A 20,829-nucleotide genomic window follows, 5' to 3' on the forward strand; every position below is an offset into this window, starting at 1 on the left:
AGGAGAAAGAGAGAGTGGGAGAGGACGAGAGAGAAAGGGAGAGCAGAGGCGAGAGAGGAGAATAAACAAAACAAAGCGCCTGACTGCTGTCAGCTGGAGAGGTGCGGGGACCATGACAACTTCTGTGTTACTGACACTCATCATCAAAGAGCAGAAAGAAAAGAAATAAGTGTAAAGAGTGCAGCAAAATGCATGTTTTAGTGTGAGTTGGTTCATCTGATCTGGTTGTGTAAAAGTCACTGCATGACACTGAGTGTTACTTCTGTGTTACTGACACTCATCTCTGACTCAGAGAAACGATTTCTCCCCTGTGATCTTCACACAGTGGTGAGTTACATGTGTGTGGAATTTTTCACGTTTTATAGAATTAAATTTCCTCTTACTTTCTTTTTTGTTAACCTGAGTCACTGATCATTTGCAATATTACAGAGTCTGGCAGTCTTTGCATGATGTCCACGTCACTGTACGTTTCTAGCTGACTCTCAGGTGTGACAGGTGTGCCAGCAGGAAAGAGTAATAATAACCTGCATCCTGAGGTTTGTCATGCAGGATTAAAGGAGCCAGGCTTTGTTCACACAGCTAGGATTGTATTTTACACTGACCCTGGGTCAGTATAAGTATCATACAGTTCAAACGAAGCACTGAAACTTGCACATATTTATTATAGATGCACTAAAGAAAAACGGGATATTTACCGTCAATCTGTGGCTGAGATTAAACACTTTACTGGAAACTTTATTAACCAGTAACTTCATCAGTCATGACAGAAGCTAATATTTCTGTGCTAACATCGTTTAAACCAGTGGTTCCCAAACTTTTTTTGTTGGGCCCCCCTTTCTTTTACAAGAAAAATTTCCACCCCCCCCCCCCCTTGTGCGCATGAACACATCCTCCAACCACACACACCCATATTTTGCTCCATTGCATGTGGCTATTTTCACGCCACGCTGTGCGCCACGTTATTGTTGAGATGAATAGCAGAATGGCAGATAGAGACAAAATACTGTTAATCTTACCATCTTCAGGTTTTACACGCTTACATACACACACAGTTACTGTCCCTCCATTTAGAAAGGCAGAGGCGTCACGATGTGATTATTTTACTGTAGTTATTTTTTTTGATGTGTAATAATATTCAATATTACTATCAATGCATTTTCCAAAAAATGCCTCTCTGTGCAAAGTGGGTTTAAAAACATAAACAACTGTAGGATACTGTTTGTCCGTGATTTAAACAGCCCAGCGCTGCTCCTGATGAAGGGAAAAACAATCCTGCAGGGAGACCTACCTCGGCACTTGTGCAGGTGATTTTTCTCTTACTTTCTTTTTTCTGTTATTTACTAAAGAATCTGTCAAAGAAATAATGAATTCTCCACACGTGTTTGAAGGTTGCTGATACGTTCATCTAGCACAGACCTATTGCTGGAACGCCAAGACAATTCTACTACAATGGCAAAGACAAGACGCAAGTCACCAGAGCTCTTTGTGTTGCTCGTGCATGAGGGAGAGAACTGTGACGAGCATCGTTCTCTCTGTTAAGGAATATATTCTAAAATACTTCTTCAGCAAAGACTCAGAGAAGAGAAACACACAGAATTTCTTGCAAGCAAGGGCAGTCTCCGGACTGAGAGACTCGCGCCTGAGAAACTGCCCCGGTCTTTATTTTATACTTCATTGGGTGGGTGGGTGGGTGTGTGTGTGTGTGTGTGTGTGTGTGCGGGGGGGGGGGGGGGGGGGTGTCAGAGTGTGGCCCCATAAGATCTTCCCTAAACCTGCTGGTCTCAAAGTCCAGCAGTTCATCAAACCAAAAGGCACTTAGACTAAAACAGACATAGCTACGTTAATCCTACCATAAAACAATAAGACAAGGTACGACCTCTCTCATGCTCCTAGGATGTGGGGTGAACACCCTAGAATGTTACAGACCTCCTAGGATGAGACATTCTTTCAATATGCCACCAACTATATACTTCTACACACAAATGATTACATGCAGCATTCTACCATATGCAAACTTATATCACTAAAAGATTATACTGACTACTAAATACAATTTTCCATTGACACCCTCCAAGTAAGCAAATGAATGTTAACAGTCAAACATAGAAATTAACATTTGCAAAATCATTCCAGCTTTGTGGTGCATCTCCTCCAGGTGTGTAAATCACACATGCAGAGTGGTTTGAGTTCCTCAGAGCTTCATAAATGTCTCTTCCAGTTGTTTCTATCACTGTCCATATGACCAGAGTCCAAATGTATGCAGACATGGGTATAACAAACACACCAGTTAGTTTTGCTGTTTGTCAATGTGGCTTTCAGTTATCTTCAAGGCTGCAGGCCTTTGTCAGCACTCCTGTTTTATGGCCTCTATCAACCCTCATCACCTCATTTCATGCATTCTTCCTGTGGGGGGATACTTATGACTCCTCTATTGTCCTTTCGTCTCTGCAGAAAACCTTTTTTGGAAAGGGTATTGGATTCAATGATTTTACTGCTGTTGTAACCCCACCTGTTGAGTCACTTCAGCAGTCTTGTTCATGATGCAAATGACAACAACAATGACACAAAGGAAGACCCTCTTCAGAGTGTCAAAGCATGCATAGCACAGTGACACAGCATTAGGTGATGTTCATAGGAAACTGCTGTCAGTCATTCCCCGTCACCACCATAGCTTCTGCTTTCTGTTCACAGAATCATGATGCCATCCTTGAACTTCCTCTCTGCACTGTCGATTGGAGCTTGGAACGCTCCCCTCATCCTTCAGATCTCCATCTGTTGTCCACAATCTCCTCGTGATTACCTCTGGAAAGCCCCGTGGCAAAGCTCTCCATCCAGTGCAGCTTTATGGTCATTGCTGTGGTTCCAGAATCTTCTCATGATGACCAGTAGGTCCCCAAACAGCATGACCTTTGACCTCAACCCCTGCCTGGGCTGTCAGCTATGGTCCCTACTTCTCGCTGTGTCTCTGAAGATTTCTCAGGAGATTCCACCCTTGGGATCATTTCTTCCAGCAATGCTCTGCTGCACCTGCATCTCCTCACTAGAGGAAAAACTTCTATTTGGAAAACATGTCAACCATCATCAAACCAAAATTTCCTTTCAGTTCAGTGAACTTCACTTATCAAAAAATATAATTATTTATTATTTATTAATTATATTATTGGTTTATCACGTTTTCACTTTCACTTATAGGCCATCAAAGTGTTTATTATCTTTACCCAAATAATTGGAGCAGAACTTGTTCCATATTCAGTTTGTGTTTGAGAAAAGATTCATTCTTATATCTGGAGGAATAAATATATTTCAATAAATATTAACGTTAGCCTGCGACTTTGTTCCAGTTTTGAATTTTGGCCCACTGTGTATTTGAGTTTGACACCCCTGATCCATAGCTGGACTGGCCATCGGGGGTGGGCCGCTGGCGATTTTTTGTTTTTATGGGCCGATGGACTTTTTTTTTTTTTTGGTTTTTTTTTAGGAAGGGTATATATAATGAAAGGTGTTGGATTGGTCAATTGGTCATGATCGACTCTGGGCTGGACCAATTACAGCCGAGGAGGCCGGATGCACCCGCCCCTTGTTTAGCAATCACGTGATTTTCGCGCATTGCATGCCGGCAACTCGTGGCAAAACAATCCAAGTACCGCATCAAATGCAAGCATTTGCAGCACCGCAAAACGTTCATTCTCCGGTTCCAATACCTTCTTGTTTTTTCTTTGCCGCACAAAAAAGTCTCGACGAAAAGACAAAGAAAAGATACGAGGAAAAAATCAAAGGAGTGAAAGGGTCAGACCCTTACGAGCACACAGAGGGACCAAAGACGTCAGCGTGCTGCCCAACTTTCACCACGCTCATATTTATAATCATACGGTTCTTGGAGTGAGTGCACACACTCATGAAGTTTAGTAACTTCAGGTCACTGCAACAAGCCCAGGTACAGTTTACCGACGGATGGGTGCAGGACCTTGAAACGCACCGTGTAGAACGAAAGACCATCGTACGAACAAAGGTAAGTTTACCAGTCTCACAAATCGTCGTCATAGATACACATTCGTTAACCGTTTATTAATATAACCTTTGAGCTCAGCGGTGATTAATTAGTAGTGGAAATAATTTCTGGTTCATCACAGAAATGTAGCAGTGACAATAATATTGTATGCTGTAATCGTACTGGACTGTTGAGCTTGAAGTCACTGATGACTTCTTTTGCATTTCTTAGAGAGGTCACTGCTTTTTCAGCTCGGATAATATAATCTGTCACTGTCTCATCTGGTTTCTTCTGTAAAGACGTCAGCTCTGTGTACAGTGCGATGATTCTGGGCTTGCCTTTACTATCGTAGTGGTCACATAGTATTTTTAAAGCTTTTCTTCCGTCGTCAGCCGCATCTCTCATTACCAGTGGCAGACTTTTATCATCGAGAAACTGTATCAGTTCAGCGTAGCATTCAGCATTCTTCTCTGCATCTGGGTTAGTGACTGATAATATAGTGTCCTTTAGGCCAATGCTTCATGGGAATCCCCCGGCAGCCTACGTCTATTGCAGCATAACTAAGGGAGGATTCAGGGTCTAACTATATGCTTTAGCAAAAAGGAAAGTTTGAAGCTTAATCTTGAAAGTAGAGATAGTGTCTGTCTCCTGAATCCAAACTGGAAGCTGGTTCCACAGAAGAGGGGCCTGAACACTGAAGGCTCTGCCTCCCATTCTACTTTTAAATACTCTAGGAACAACAAGTAGGCCTGCAGAGCGAGAGCGAAGTGCTCTAATAGGGTGATATGGTACTACAAGGTCATTAAGATAAGATGGGGCCTGATTATTTAAGACCTTGTATGTGAGGAGCAGGATTTTGAATTCAATTCTGGACTTAACAGGAAGCCAATGAAGGGAAGCCAAAACAGGAGAAATATGCTCTCTCTTTCTAGTCCCTGTCAGGACTCTTGCTGCAGCATTTTGGATTAGCTGAAGGCTTTTCAGTGAGTTTTTTGGACATCCTGATAATAATGAATTACAGTCGTCCAGCCTGGAAGTAATAAATGCATGAACTAGTTTTTCAGCGTCACTCTGAGACAGGATATTTCTAACTTTAGAGATGTTGCGCAAATGGAAGAAAGCAGTCTCACATATTTGTTTAATATGTGCGTTGAAGGACATGTCCTGGTCAAAAATGACTCCAAGGTTCCTCACAGAGTTACTGGAGGCCAAGGTAATGCCATCCAGAGTAAGAATCTGGTTAGATACCATATTTCTAAGATTTTCAGGGCCGATTACAATAACCTCAGTTTGATCTGAATTAAGAAGCAGAAAGTTATCATCCAGGTCTTTATGTCTTTAAGACATTCCTGCAGTTTAACTAAATGGTGTGTGTTATCTGGCTTCATGGACAGATAGAGCTGGGTGTCCAGTTGTAGACGATGATGCTTGAATTCAAACAGGCACATAATATGAAAGATGAGGAAAATCCCTGAGCACTGTGCAGAGGACTCTGAGGACTGAGACGCATGTTGTCATGCATGTGATAATATGACAACAGGACGGCCCTGAGCCCTTAGAGGACGACACAAAGCTGAGTGTTTATCTGCACGTCTCAAACACGCCTCCATTTGTCTGCAGGCTGAGTGATCTGACTGAGCTCAGCCTCCATTTTCTACAGGGAGACGCTCAGAGAGGCTTTCACTTTCATTTCACAGGAACAGCTTTGCTTCTGTTTTACATGCAGGTGCTGCACAGAACACACCCTGTTCAGTCTGTTTGTGTGACTGACTGCAGCTCAGACTAAAGGCTGGATCAGCTGTTCAACAGCTCAGCAGTTTGTAGTTTGTTTTCATTTTGCCTCTGTCAGTGCGCCCCAGGGCCGCTGTGGCTACAATGTATGTCTGCCTTGCCATCACCAGTGTGTGAATGGGTGGATGACTGAATATAGTGTAAAGCGCTTTGGGGTCCATAGGGACTAGTAAAGCGCTATAGAAATTCAGACCATTTACCGTTTATGTAAACACCAAACAAAGTCCTGCACACAGTGAGTTTAGTGCACTGGGTGTGTTATCTGTTAGTAATCATGTTGAACATTATAAAAGTGTCACAAAAGGTTGATTCTGTTTATCTGGACGCATTCAATTGGAGAAATGCTTTGTCACTCTTCCAAGTGATTTCTTCAGTTCCATTCGATTCCTTCTTGTGGGACATGCATGGAACAATTCACCCAGGAGGCATCCTCGTCAGATGCCCAAACCACCTCAACTGGTTTCTTTCGATGTGAAGGAGCAGCAGCTCTACCCTGAGCCCCTCCAATAGCCAAACTGCTCACCCTATCTGTAAGGCAGAGGCCAACCACTCTTTGGAGGAAGCCCATTTCTGCCACTTCTATCCACAATCTCAATCGCTATCCGAAAGAATAATGATCATTGATCAATGACCATTTAATCAGTGGCCATGTGTACCATTAACAGAGAGAGTTGTGGAATAGCTGCAATCACAGCATTGTAAAATCAACAAATCAGTTTATTTCTAAGCTCAGTTGATCTGACTGAGTGATCTGAGTGAGCTCAGCCTTCACTTTCTACAGGGAGATGTTGTTTTCAGGCACAGAAGTAAAGACATGTTTACCCACAGCATTCAGTTACAGAGGAAGACGTTGCTCTAAGGCACTTCAGAAACAGAGGTTTGTCTGTTATTGGAGGGACAAAAACAATGAAAAGAGAATTCAACAGGTACATGTAAATCTTTATTAACACTTACACACTTACATAGTGCTCATATTTCATTCAATCACAGAAGGAATTCACTGATTGTCATTGTCTTTAAAAAACAAACTCTTATAAGGCACACATGAACTGAGAAAAACCCCACAAACACCAAGAGGACGTTTCAAGAAGGCCACAGAGAGAAGAGTACAGAAGTGGAGCAGTTCAGTGATGTAGGTGGAGGCGTCACACCATCAGGCCATGAAAATATGAACCATGATTTGAACCTGAAACAGTGCAGAAGCTCTAACAGTGGAGAGATGTTTGGAGTTAAAGCTTTGGTCAGACCAGAGATCAGAGCATCAGTTCATCACACTGTCCTCACTGCTGTAATATTAATGCCACACTGTTGTTCTTTCATGTGCTGATGTGATGCACTCATGTTTATATGTTAGTGTTACTGACCATTAAGTTCTGTAGGAACCACACATTCACACACAGCATACACGGATAAATAAAAAACACCCGTTGATGTCTTTGGACTGTGGGAGGAAGTCAGAGACCCAGAATCCACTTCAGGAGATACATGTATGACCTTTGTTCCTCATGCGCTCCATGTGTTACTTTACTAATTCACAGGAGGAGTCTGTTTCTGTGGGCAACAGGATGACTGTGACCTCCGACACTGCTGTCTCATTACAAATCCACACAAACATGATGTGTATATTTATACATTATGAGTGGCAATTTTCCCTAAAATCACAATGTTTCTAACTTGAGCCAAACTGGTGGATCTGAAAATCCATCTAAACAAATGAGTCAAACTTCACCCAAAAGAGCATCAGTGTACAAAGGTTTGCATCATCTATACAACAGTATAAATGTGAAAATATGTTTCATATTTTTGAGTCTCATGGGTCTGTTTATGAAAAGTAATCAGGTCTCAACCCAGCAAAGTTGTTCAGGATGTTTTGCTGGTGTCAAAGGTCAAAGCAGTTTAAATCTGAGCTGAACAGTGTGTCATGTTAAAGAAAAGTTGAAGAGGTTGTCAAACTTCTCAGTGCAGGATCAGAGAGAGACGTTAACAGTTTGTACAATCTGTTAAATTGGGTAAGATTGGTTTACAAACTAAAAACAATGTCAGCCAAAGAGATGATTTTTATACAAAGTGTTTTCCAGTGGACTGTACTTAAAGAAGAAAAAGTCACATGAAGCTAATAAACAATCACACCAACATAAAATAGTTAATTTGTCTAACCTGAAGCTCCAACACTCACTGACTCTGAGATCAGAAATTCATGTGTGTTTGTAACACAGTTTGACTTTGTGTCAGTAAATCTCATGAACAAGATGAATAAACTGTAGTTCAGAGTCACTGACAGCACAGACACACACTGTTGGTCCGAGTCTGAACATGATGATCATCAGAGTCGACTGCTGGATGTTCAGGAGAGTTTCTGTCTGTCCTCAGATCGTCCGACTCACAGTTCATCTCTGTCTCCTCCTGGCTGACCTGCAGGTGAGAAACAGCTGTGAGGTGTCCTCTTCTAGTTCAGGAGATTAGATGAAAAAATCATTCATAACATTTATAAAGTGAGAAAATGTTAATGTTGATTTTTCTGCTTTTTATTTAAAAACATGATCTGACCAAAACTGCAGTCTGGAATCTTGCTTTCACCATAAAAAAATCATATTTGTTTTCAAATACACAGGTCTAACAGCTGCTTCGGGGTCAGAGGTCATGTTGGGTTGATCCAGCTGTTCTTTATAATTTGACCTGTTTGGCTGCAGACTGTGAGAGCTCATTAAAACATGTCTGAGACTTTTGGAAGGTCAAATCCTCGAGTCTCTGAAAACGTGTTTGTTTATTATGAGGCTGAAACATCTGAACCTGTGATTCAGTGACAACAGCTCTGTCACACCAAACACTGTGTACACAGTTTACTACTTTTATATACGAAGCACTTCAAACAGTGCAATATATCAATACCATGCAATATATAATACTATATACCAAACATCATACTTACAGTTTGATATAATTGTTCAAAACAACCAAACATCTAAAAAAAACTGACTTTTTAGGTTTCTACACTGAATAAATATCCAAAAACATTTTGACTGGTTAAAATCACGTTTGCAGAAGATTTGGTGGTTTCCTGGTGTAGAGTTACTAGAGTTAGAATAGAGTTAATATTCCTTCTTTAATAATCCTTTGTTGTGCTCACTGCTTGTTTTATTCCTGTGTTTGATGATCAGAGTCTCTGTAAGTCATGAGTGTCAATGAACGATCAAATGAGAAACTCCAGGAAGTGCTGAGTGGACTGTGCCATGGGGGAAATATGATGTTGTTTATGTTTAATATTTATGCTGTTTAGCTTACATTTGAGTTATTCTGGATTTGATTAATTGACCTGTTAACATACACCAGGTCACCAGTGCATTACTTAAAGCTTTAGCAACATGCTAATTAAACATATGTTCAAGAAATAAAAAATATTAACTTCATCTGATCCAACATTCAGATTATTTTAAATGTGCGAGTCTGTAATCTCAGTGACTAACAGAGAACCTGAGTGTAAATGTGACCAGATGAAGTGTGAGGTTGTGAGAAAGTCTCTGACTGCATTCATAGATGTGTCCTTTCAGCTGCTCGCTCTGATCCAACCTTTGGTCTCTAAGAAGAGGCTTCAGGGAGACGTTTGCTACGTTGGACTGTAGGACCATCAGAAATGTGTGCAGTAACAAAACAGGCAGCACTGAAAGCAGCTCTAAGTGTTTGTGTTGTTCAATGATTTGTGCACAACAACAACAACGGGACCTCTCTCATCCATCAGTCACCATGTGGACATTTTTCTGACACACTTTGAAGCTGATGGACGTTTTGTGTCTGCACTAAGTACGTTTTCAGCAGCTATGGCACCGGCAGGATTCACTTTCACAGACTCACAAGCACCAGCTTCACCCCTCCCCTCCCCCTCCAGATGTAGGCTTTAACATTGAGTTTCCCCACACATGTTTACAGACGAGTTAGAGAGCAAGAGAAGAAGAGACATAAATGTCTTTGTTTCTGCTCTAACCAAACAATGCTGCTCTACAACTCTAGACTACCAGCCACAAAGACAACAGCTGGAGAAACATCTGTCTACCTCTGACATCCACCAGCTCATCCATACAACAAACAAACATCAACAACCAGGAAGCAGCTTCACCTCTGATCACACACACTCAACTCTACTCACTCACCTGGACAAACAACAACCAGTTTGATGAAGCTGTGTTTGAATGAGCGTGCTTCTACCATGAGGAAACGACACTCATATGTTCCAGCATCATTAATCGTCACATCCTTCAGAATCAAAGACACGTCTCCATCCTTCATCTCTTTGTCCTGCAGATCCACCCGGTTCTTAAAAGATGGATGCTGGTCGCCTTTCCTGACTTCAGGTCAGCTCTCTCCCACTCTAGAGCAAAGATGTTGTTGTTTGGAGCTCGACATGTCAGAGTGACGTCCTGTCCAGACTCAGCTGTGATGGTTTTCTGATCTGAAAGATGAAACAACACAGAGCAGAGAGGTTAAAGGTCAAAGTGCAATTATGATCAGAATGGTTGACTTTAAATATTTTGTTTATTTCCTTTGACATTTGAGTTTTATTTATTTTTTCATTTTATTTTCAGTTACAGCAGCATGTTAATAGCAAAACTTTGAACATACAGTAGTTTGCTGTTCAGTTTTTACAATACCCCAAAAGATAACAGAAAGAAAACAAACAAACAAACTAAAGAAACCCCTACAAAACAAAAAACAAACAAACAACAACAACAAAAATAAAATGGATGGATGGTATCTGGTCATGACAATGTGGTCATTTTAAATGTTTCCATGTACATTAGAAAAGGCTGCCATGCCTCAAGAAATTTGGTGGTTGAACCTACCAGTGTATATCTCATCTTTTCTAAATGCAAAAACTTCATGAGCTCTGCAAGCCTCTGTTCATGTGTGGGAGGAGCTTCCTGCTTCCATCTTAAAAGTATAAGGCGCCTTGCAATGAGTGAAGCAAAGAATTTGAATAGTATTTTGGCAAAGTGATGTTTTGAGGTATCACCCCAAAGATTAGAGCAGAGGGATCATAATTAACGTTATATATCTCTGAAAAGGTGTTAAATATACCCATATGGAAAAGAAATAGAAAAAACTTATAAGACTTGCATAAGATGTGGCCTACTTCATACAGTCAATCATATAAGGCTTATATGATTTACTCATGAAAGTGGCCACTTTCTCATTACTTTCTTATATTGTTTTAGTAAATATCCAAAACATACAAGTTTCATTTATATGATTTTCAAGGGATCTTAATCTGTTTTCACTCTTGTATGCTTTTCATAAAAGCTTCACACAAGACCGATACAAACTTTATAAGATTTATATGCATCTTTTCCGTATGGGTAGACACCCAATAGTTATGAAGATTGGGGCCAAAAACTATGAAGGAGTGAACCTGTTTCTGCTTTACATCTGTTACACAGGGGGTCAGCCCATGTCTGGCACATATAGAAGAAGAGTGTACCCTATGGAGAAAACATAGAGCTCATCTGTTAAAGTCATCCCAAGGTCTTTCTCCCACTGAGCTTTAAGGATGGAGAGAGAAGGAGATTGAAGATCTAATAATATAGCATACATTTCTTTAATCGCCCCTCTCTTATGAGTGTTTATATTAATAATTTTATCCAAAGAAGTTTCCTCAGGTACTTCTGGAAATGAAGGAAATCGACTCTTTACAAAGTGGTGAACTTGTAAATAGCGGAAAAAATGTTTGCGAGGAACATTAAACTGCTTCAGGAGCTGCGTGAATGAGAAAAATTCCATCTGCAAAAAGGTCTTTGACATTTCTAAGTCCATTACCTTCCCATATTTTAAAGGCAGAATCCATCATTGAGGGTGGGAACATATGATTTGAGCTGATAGTGTAACCCAAACCTTACATTGCACCCAGATTCTGAGCGAGTCATACAACAAAGGGTTACATTTATAGGTGTACAGTTCTAATGGGAGAGCTGAACTCAACAAAGCTGATAGGCACATTTTGCCACAATTGGATGAGTCAATTTGGAGCCAAGCTGGAGTCTCTGTGGTAAAATTACTGATCCAGCATATTTCGAATATTTGCTGCCCAATAATAAGACTGAAAAATTGGCAAGGCTAATCCACCCATTGGCCTAGTCCTCTGCATGAAATCTTTACGAATTCATGGACTTTTGCCGTTCCAAATAAATGCAGGGATATGCTTATTCAGTGTTATAAAGGCTCTGACATATACAGCAGGAGATCGTCAGCATATACGGATATTTTGTGCTCCTGGTCAGCTCTGAAGATGCCCTTAATGCAACTGTCAGCTGTCAGCTTGGCTTTAATCGCCAATGGTTCAATTGATAACGCAAAAGGAGAGGGGATAAGGGACATCCTTGTCTCGTACCACGGACAAGTGGGAAATAAGAAGAGAATAACAAATTTGTTCTAACACGTGCCATAGGTGAGGAGTCAAGTAACTGAATCCATGAAATGAAATTAGGGCCAAATCCAAATTTATTTAGAGTATAAAACAGATAATCCCACTCCACCCGTTCGAATGCTTTCTCAGCATTGTGTAATAAGGCAATTTAAGGGGCTGTAGTTGACTGTGATTCACTTTCACAGACTCACCACCAGCTTCACCCCTCCCCTCCCCCTCCAGCTGTAGGCTTTAACATTGAGCTTCCCCACACATGTTTACAGACGAGTTAGAGAGCAAGAGAAGAAGAGACGGATTCATAAATGTCTTTGTTTCTGCTCTAACCAAACAATGCTGCTCTACAACTCTAGACTACCAGCCACAAAGACAACAGCTGGAGAAACATCTGTCTACCTCTGACATCCACCAGCTCATCCATACAACAAACACACATCAACAACCAGGAAGCAGCTTCACCTCTGATCACACACACACTCAACTCTACTCACTCACCTGTAACAATCAGGTTGAGGCTGCTGATGGACTTCCATGAGCGAGTTTCTTCCATGAAGAAACGACACTCGTATGCTCCAGCGTCATGAACTGTCACATCCTTCAGAATCAAAGACACGTCTCCATCCTTCATCTGTCTGTCCTGCAGATCCACCCGGTTCTTAAAAGATGGATGCTGGTGTGTTGAATCAGGGAGACCATCCTGGTACAAAAGCACATAATCATCTCCCAGGTCAAATCTCTCCCACTTTATTACTCTAATGTTGTTGTTTGGAGCTCGACATGTCAGAGTGACGTCCTGTCCAGACTCAGCTGTGATGGTTTTCTGCTCTGAAAGAGGAAACAACACTTTGACATTTGAGTTTTTAGTCATGTTGGATTTAATGAACCTCTGAACATCCAGCAGGTCACCAGTGACCCACTGAGGGGGAATTTTAGCCTCATGCTAAACATGCAAAGTGTCAGAAACTACAAGATGTTAGCTTCCACAGAACAACAACATGTGCTGATAATAAGTGAACATAATGTGTGAGAGAAAGCAGCCTCTCATTATAAGACACTGTGAGTCTCTGCATGCTGCCTTTATGGAGCTACAGCTGTTTGTATACACTGAACAAGAAGCTTTGTAGCTGCATCCTGACTCCTGACACTACAACACATCACACTGACACACACATTACACTTCTTTGTCTCTGTCACAGCTGGATTACAGATGTTAAGTGTCCACCCAGCCTGGTGTCTCCTTCACACACAGACAAACTGAATCCAGATGAAAATAATCCTCCTGTACTTCTTGTTATCTCAGAGAGAACCTCAGTTTAGTTCAATCTCACCTGCAGAGACGAAGACAAGGACAAACAGCAAAGTGCAGCAGAGCAGCGCAGTGCCAGCAGCCATCTCTGTGTCAGTATTTGTGCTGATCCGACTCTTAGTTTGTAATAAAGCTGAAAGTCTGCTTTGAAGAACAGATCTGACTTTCAGCAGCTCACTCTTACCCTGTAGTTTGTGGTTCATTTAAGAACCTTGGAAACCTTGGCTGTTTAGTTGAATCAACAGGTATTATCAGGCTGACGTCAGCATGATGTCATAAACACACGATAAAACATCAGAGTTTTAGTACAGCCTCTTGTTCTCTCCTGTAGTCTGAGTGTAGCCATTATAACAGTGAGACGGCACTGCCACCATGAGGTCAAACTGGAGCATTGCAGGTAATAATTCTCATCCTGAACACTGTTGGAACATCAGACCTCCTCACGCTTTGAACTCATTGTGATTCTAAATATTTCTAGTTTCACTTTGACCCCAACCCTAACCCTGAAATGGGCTGTACAGCTTTTATACTTTGACAATGACAAAATATTATTATCTTCTCCCAAATCCAACGTGGCAGTCTGCTGCGAATCCTCCCCGTCCACATCCGACCTCCCCTGGTATCTGCTCCTCCTGGAATCAGAAACACATGGACACAAAAACACATCCTGCCTTGATTATCTAATGTTATCCTTCAGCTTATTCTAAGGCCCAGTTCAGGACGTCATGTTTGGACTTCCTGACCCAGAGTCTTATAGAAAACAATTATCAGTGTATGTGTAAAAATCCTCTGCACTCTGCGTGTACCTGCAATATTTCAGATCCAGACAATATCGCTGAATGAATCTGTTAACTCTGAAAACACAGAGTCAACTCATTTATGAGCACATTTGCATTATGTATATATTCATTTAATAAAACAGCTTTATTTAATTTTTTTTAGAAACAATTTATAATTTTGCCTTTCACACCTATTTTCCGTGTGAACAAAAGAACGTTCAGCTGTTATCAGGTTCCTCTCCTGTCTCGGTTGTGGAGTGTATGTAGACGACCCACGAACAGACATAGGCAGAGAGATGGAACTTGAAACCAAAAGCGAGCCTTTATTTGGCTGGTGACAGGAGAACTAAGAAACCTATGAACAACTATGACATACTGTGATAATATGAGGGCACTATGACACACACTATCACTCTGTGACTATGAGGACATGGGGGTGGGAACACAGACGAAGCAACAATGAACAAAGGGAGACAGAAGACTTACATACACATATGAGGTGATGGGGAAGTGGAGGCACCTGGGAAAAAAGCTGACACAAATGGACATAATGACATCACATGGGGAAGAGTAAAACTAAACACATTGGCTGTGTCCAAATCAATGACTGTAGAAAACATGGACGACGCGACAGCGCCTCCTCCCATTGTGCAAAAATGAAGCCAAACAACCTGCCTGCTGCACAGCTGGCTTATGGCACTAACAGGCACATACCTCCCTCTAGTGGTCACATTAAGTTCAAACATGGAAAAAGTGTTGGCTACCTATAACATAGTCCTGGGATCACTTCCGGGCCATTCACCCCCCCCCCCCCCCCCCCCCCTCACACATTGACCCATGTGACCTCAGTAACTCAGTTGACAGCAGGGTGGGTCATCCACTCTCAGGACCTCCGCCAGCATCACAACCTCACTGGGAGTTAAACACCCGAGACTCTCCATCAGCTTTCAGAACTGAAGAGGTGAAGCGCAGTTTGCTTGTTAACGTGTTGACGCCGTCCAGCCCCACGCACGGGGCGATCCGCTGTAGCTCGTTAACGGAGATTTGCCGTGTTGTGGCGTTAACGTCATTTCAACGAGATTAACGCTGACAGCACTAGTGAGAACACAACGAATATGACTGCACATTGACGCCGACATCATCCTAGTGCAAAGACAAGTGGAAGCAGACAAAAACAACAAGCACGCATACTACAAACTTTACCCGAGTCATTTAGACAGCCGTTAGCACATGATTCTCCTTATGGGGACCTGATATGTTTAATATGCTGCTGAGAATATAGCCCAGAAGAAGCGTATAGTATAGCTTTTATTTTGGAAAGAGCCATTTCTCTGTAATAAACTCTCTTTTCCAAAGATGAGTGATTTCTTGATCAGATAGATTTATTTTATCGCTTTGTTGTTTCAGCAACATTAAATCTAAAAACTGCACGTTTGAGTTAAAATATATATTTATAATTTTAATAAATGACAAATTAAAAAGGCATGAACATTTTTTTGTATCGAAAAAATATCGAACCGTGACACCAAAGTATCGAACCGAACCGTGAATTTTGTGTATCGTTGCACCCCTAATATATATATATATATTAGGGGTGCAACGATATTCGTATCGATATTGAACCGTTCGATTCGGTACGCATATGTATCGAACAATACAACATTTGTAATTTATTTTATCAATTTTCCTTCTGACGATGCTGTCTGTGTTGAGCGCTCAGTGAATCTGTGTTCGACTACTCCGCCTAGGCTGCACTGTCGAGCGCAGATCCACTGAGCGCTCAACACAGACAGCATCGTCAGAAGGAAGAGCGCAGGGCAAGCTAGCAAGACAGAAGTTAAGCTCTACTTTCAACAGGCAAATTGAACCTCATTCAGATCTGGCGTTTGGAATTATTTTGGTTTTAATGTGACGTATGACCCTGAAGGTAAGCGAGTCATGGACTAAAGTAAAACAGTATGTTGGATGTGCCATGCAATGCTCAATTACATGGGTGGGAACTAGTGTGTTAGCGCAGTTAGCTCGTTAACGTGTTGGCCGTCTAGCCCCATGCACGGGGCGATCGGCGGTAGCTCGTTAACGGAGATTTGCCGTGTTGTGGCGTTAAGGTCATTTCAACGAGATTAACCTGAAAGCACTAGTGGGAACACAACGAATATGACTGCACATTTACGCCGACATCATCCTAGTGCAAAGACAAGTGGAAGCAGACAAAAAAAAGCAAGCATGCTACTAACTTTAGCCGAGTCATTTAGACAGCTGTTAGCACATGATTCTCCTTATGCTGCTGAGAATATAGCCCAGAAGAAGCGGATAGTATAGCTTTTATTTTGGAAAGAGCCATTTCTCTGTAATAAACTCTCTTTTCCAAAGATGAGTGATTCCTCAATCAGATACAGGGCTTGCAATATCGCTAGCCCGACGTCCCGGAGCTAGCGATTTTTTCAGTCGGGCTACCAAAATCTATCTCTTCCCTGCCCGTCGGGCTATTGTAGAAAAAATATATGTCAATGCTTTTGCATTCTTTCAGAAATGTAGCTGGGTAATTATGTCATTGGCATCGGTGAGCCACTGTCAATATGTGACATATTGAAATCGCGTTTGAATTTGCGCTTGCTTTTTTGCTTTCACTTTGCAATCGTGCGAACTGTGTATAGAGAGCGACAGCACTGATCTGTGAGTGATGATAATTTGTGCACCAATTCCTCTGACATCGTCTTATTAATCGTTAGCTTACTATGCAAACATGACAAGTGAAATCTCCTGCAGCAAGCTTAAACATGTGAGAGGTTGATCGTGCAGAGAATCGCTGAGCTTATGTGAGTGCGTGTGTAAAAGCAGCAGGATTTATATTTCAGTTCTGCTGAGCCAAATAAGACAGGTCAGGGTGAAGAAGTGACAGCCAAAGAAAAGCTTACCACAAAACGGAGAAGTTATGACAAATCAGACTATAAGGCAAAAAGAAAGTGCAGCTTTATGGTTTCATGGACAAAAGAATTTCTGTGGCTGCAATATGACGAGCTAAATAACCAGGGCTGCACATAAGTGGTCCGCAGGTGCGCATTCGCTGTCAAAATAAAAAACACGCACAAGGGTTAGGGTTAAATTTAAAAACTGTACTTTTGAGTTAAAATATATATTTATAATTTTAATAAATGACAAATTAAAAATGCATGAACATTTTTTTGTATCGAAAAAATATCGAACCGTGACACCAAAGTATCGAACCGAACCGAACCGTGAATTTTGTGTATCGTTGCACCCCTAAAAAATTATATATATATATATATATATATATATATATATATATATAATTTTTTTGGGGTGGTTTTGGTTGCATTTTTCAGGATTTATGTTCTAAAACATCTGCAGCTCCATGACACTGAAACAAACCAATTACCATGCAGTACAGCAATTTTACATTTTTTCACATTTAATAATCACTTTTTAGTTTAGAGTCCAGTGCGTATGATTAAAAAAAACTGCTGTTGTTTCAACTGGTCAGTTTCAGTCTTCTGACTCTCCACCTTTGCTTCATGCTCTAATGCAAGTGCAAAATGAACTGTGCAAGATCTTCTTCCTTCCGCCATCAATTTCTCTGGAAATTACAGCAATATTGTCATGTCACAAATTACCATTAAGCATAGTCTCACTACCCGACCCAACACTTTACCTTGGATCTTCTTTTCAGACGTAGTATGTGTGTCTGTGCAAACCTGAGCTTTTTATACCATGACAGAAAGAGGGGTGAATGAGTACTTACTTACTTAAGTACTTACTTAAGTACGGAGGCATAAAGGGGATGATATGATAGTTCTATAAATCTTCTAACATGGTGGAATCAACATGTTGTTTAGTTTATGTTCAAGGGCAGTGTGAGTACCAGTCAAATGTAGTGTGGACGGGGTTGTTGGAGTGCAGTCTGCTCGTGGTCTGATCTGTGGAAAAAGAACAAAGAAAACTGCAATGATCTCCATTCAGTCACTGAAAACATAACAGCATCTGTGTCATCTGCAAACGTCAATGATTTTTCTACCTGCAGACAGAAAAATAAATCACTGAGCCGACACAAAGTATAAATAAATGTAACTCTAGAAACATGGATGAAAACAAGAGAGGACAAAGCAGAAAGAAGAACAGAACACTGAATGTTGTTTAAGGTCAGACTCTGAGGTGAGGTTAAGGTTCTTCTCACCATTTTGGACTAAGTTTAAAGAAGTGACTATTTTACTGTGGACAGGCTCAATTCTCTAACAATATACTACACTCTGCTTTTTAACATGACCACAGAAAGAAAAGGCAAATAAAGGAAACATGTTATAAAGCACACAATCTGATCTATTAACTAAAAAGAGAGAAATTATGTTCATGATAATTGGACTCAAATGCAGGACACATTGGTTTTACTAGGGATGGGTATCGAAAACCGGTTCTTGTTGAGAACCGGTTCCCACTGTTTCAATTCCTTGGAATCGTTTGCCATTTTTGCAAACGATTCCCTTATCGATTCCAGTCGCCCCGAATGACGTCACCACGTTGCGGAGCGTCATTTACCTGGCAGGAAACACGGCGCCTAAGCGGCTCAAACGCTCAAAAGTTTGATTATACTTTATGAGAACCGATGACAGCAGGGCAACTTGCAAAGTAGATATTTCATTTAAGGGAGGAAACACTACGAATATGCAAAAGCATTTGCTCACAAAACACGCGATGACACGCGTTTTTAATTCCGCTCCGGACTCGTGACTCTCAACCCAGCAGCAGCGCTAACGTTTGCACGTCCTCTCCCGTTAATGCGGCAGGTAAATAATCAACTAACAGTGCATATTATGTTAGCGCAATCTGCCTTATTACAAGACCTGCCATTACTGTACATGTAGGTGACCATGATGAGAGAGACAGACAGAGTCTGGCTGGCGCTCGCTGGTAGTTCTCGCTGCAGTCTACCGGTAGCGTCTCCTTTCAGGCCAGGATAGACGAATGTCACCGAGCAGTGTCTAAGTTTGTGGTCAAAGGCTTGCACCCATTTGCCACAGCAGATGCCCCCGATTTTTGGTAAGTGAATGTGTTTAATTGTAGGCAGGGACATTACTGGATATTCTTGTGTAATTGCCACAGAACAATTTATGTTATACTTTGTTATTGCTACAGAAAAATGTTGCAGCTTTAAGGCAGGGATGACTCCTGGAGTTGCTTTCTCACTGCATATGCTTTATTTCACAATCAGATCGATTCGATAACAAAAACATACAGCAGCTCCTCTCCTACTCCTAGCCCTTCGCTGCGGTGGAAAAAAGAATGACTTCAATCCCCTTCAAGGAACATACGTACAAAATAGTTTTTCTGATACACCAATGGGGCGTTCAATGCCATCTTGTAAATATGAGTACTCTGGCAGAGTAACAGTTCAAATGAGAAATACACCAGAACAAACAAGCAAACAAAAAAAGAAGTGTGGGGTACCTTTGAACCAATGAACAAAGTATAACAATTTATACTTTTTAACATAACCCGACCCCGTCAATATGTGATATGTCTCACAAGAATATTTATTTTATTATTTTACATTTACAATTTTTTTTCCTGGGGACCCTGTGACACCCCATTGAAGAGCCGTAGGCTGGATCTCTCAAGATCTCACTGTTGGGTTTGTAAGGCCATGTTACTCCTAAATTTCTATCTTGTTCAAAGAGAAGATATAAAACAAAGCTCTGAGCTAATCGACCTTAGTGTTCTCCTTTTTTTTTTAAAAAAAAAGAATCGATAAGAGAATCGATAAAGAATCGAATCGTTAAACAGAATCGAAAATGGAATCGGAATCGTTAAAATCTTATCAATACCCATCCCTAGGTTTTACAGTATTTTTTTTATCAAGTTTAGCCAGAATGTGTAATGGGGAGGGCAAGGAGGTCTCTGAGTTTACAGAGGAGAGGACAGTCCAACAGGCACATGGGTGAAGATCCAAGCAGAGGGGAAGAAGCAAAGGTAAGACCAGAGGTAAGCATGAGGAGCATCAGCAGCAGGTAAATACAAAAAAACAGAGATTCAGAGGCCCGAGCAACTGCACCACTGAAACATTCAGTGAGGAAGTGATTGTCAGTGAATCACACCTGCAGTAATGTCACTGCGGCACATGTGTAAAGCTTAACTCATTTTAAATACTTTATATTGTGTTCAGTTTACAGTAATGCATCATTTTCTGTGAAAGAACCACGGATCTCTAAACAGCTTTCAATTAGCTCAGAAAAAAGGCGGATTTAAAAAGGAAAAATGCCACAGCTCAATTTACCCGTGGCATATTAAAGTGTTTGTGCTACTTTATGTAATTTTTATGTCATTCTTAGTAGGCAAGTTTTAATTATGCCAAATATTACTCTTTTTTTGCGCTTTGGTTATTATTATTTTTTGTAAAGATACAAATATTTGGGGGACCCATGAGACTCCACTCAAAAGCATCTTATTTTTCCTGCCCAGTTTAAAATCATTTGCTTGTCCTAGTGCCAAGTTTATATCCCATTATTTACATTTTTTGGTACTTCTCCCAATATAAAACGCA

At 41.0% G+C, this 20,829-nt stretch overlaps 2 protein-coding genes and 1 long non-coding RNA gene across 3 annotated transcripts in view; 2 read left to right on the plus strand and 1 right to left on the minus strand.

Moving 5' to 3' along the window:
* Positions 1 to 20,829, plus strand: part of LOC309693309 (hemicentin-2-like) — a 1,543,010-nt gene that overhangs the window by 571,494 nt on the left and 950,687 nt on the right. The gene's annotated exons all lie outside the window — the stretch shown is intronic.
* On the minus strand, positions 6,754 to 14,113 carry LOC309695795 (butyrophilin subfamily 1 member A1-like). Its single transcript, XM_082516680.1, has 3 exons — positions 13,517 to 14,113; positions 12,684 to 13,013; positions 6,754 to 8,191 (listed from the first exon to the last, which is right to left on the minus strand). The coding sequence occupies exons 1-3, from the start codon at positions 13,695 to 13,697 to the stop codon at positions 8,160 to 8,162; spliced, it is 543 nt and encodes a 180-aa protein (XP_082372806.1). The 5' UTR covers positions 13,698 to 14,113; the 3' UTR covers positions 6,754 to 8,159.
* Positions 18,905 to 20,133, plus strand: LOC309696419. Its single transcript, XR_014273483.1, has 2 exons — positions 18,905 to 19,328; positions 19,501 to 20,133. It is a non-coding gene; the product is annotated as an uncharacterized lncRNA (long non-coding RNA).

Source organism: Aulonocara stuartgranti (genome assembly GCF_965226115.1).
Source record: "Aulonocara stuartgranti genome assembly, chromosome: 3".
In the NCBI taxonomy this organism is placed as follows: Eukaryota; Metazoa; Chordata; class Actinopteri; order Cichliformes; family Cichlidae; genus Aulonocara; species Aulonocara stuartgranti.

Excerpts from the sequence above, each read along its gene's own strand:
- LOC309695795 (XM_082516680.1), bottom strand. The coding sequence starts at position 13,697 with ATGAACCACAAACTACAGGGTAAGAGTGAGCTGCTGAAAGTCAGATCT. Across the intron at positions 13,014-13,516 it reads CCTTGTCTTCGTCTCTGCAG|AGCAGAAAACCATCACAGCT; the intron begins GTGAGATTGAAC and ends TTCCTCTTTCAG. Across the intron at positions 8,192-12,683 it reads CCTCAACCTGATTGTTACAG|GTCAGCCAGGAGGAGACAGA; the intron begins GTGAGTGAGTAG and ends TCTCACCTGCAG.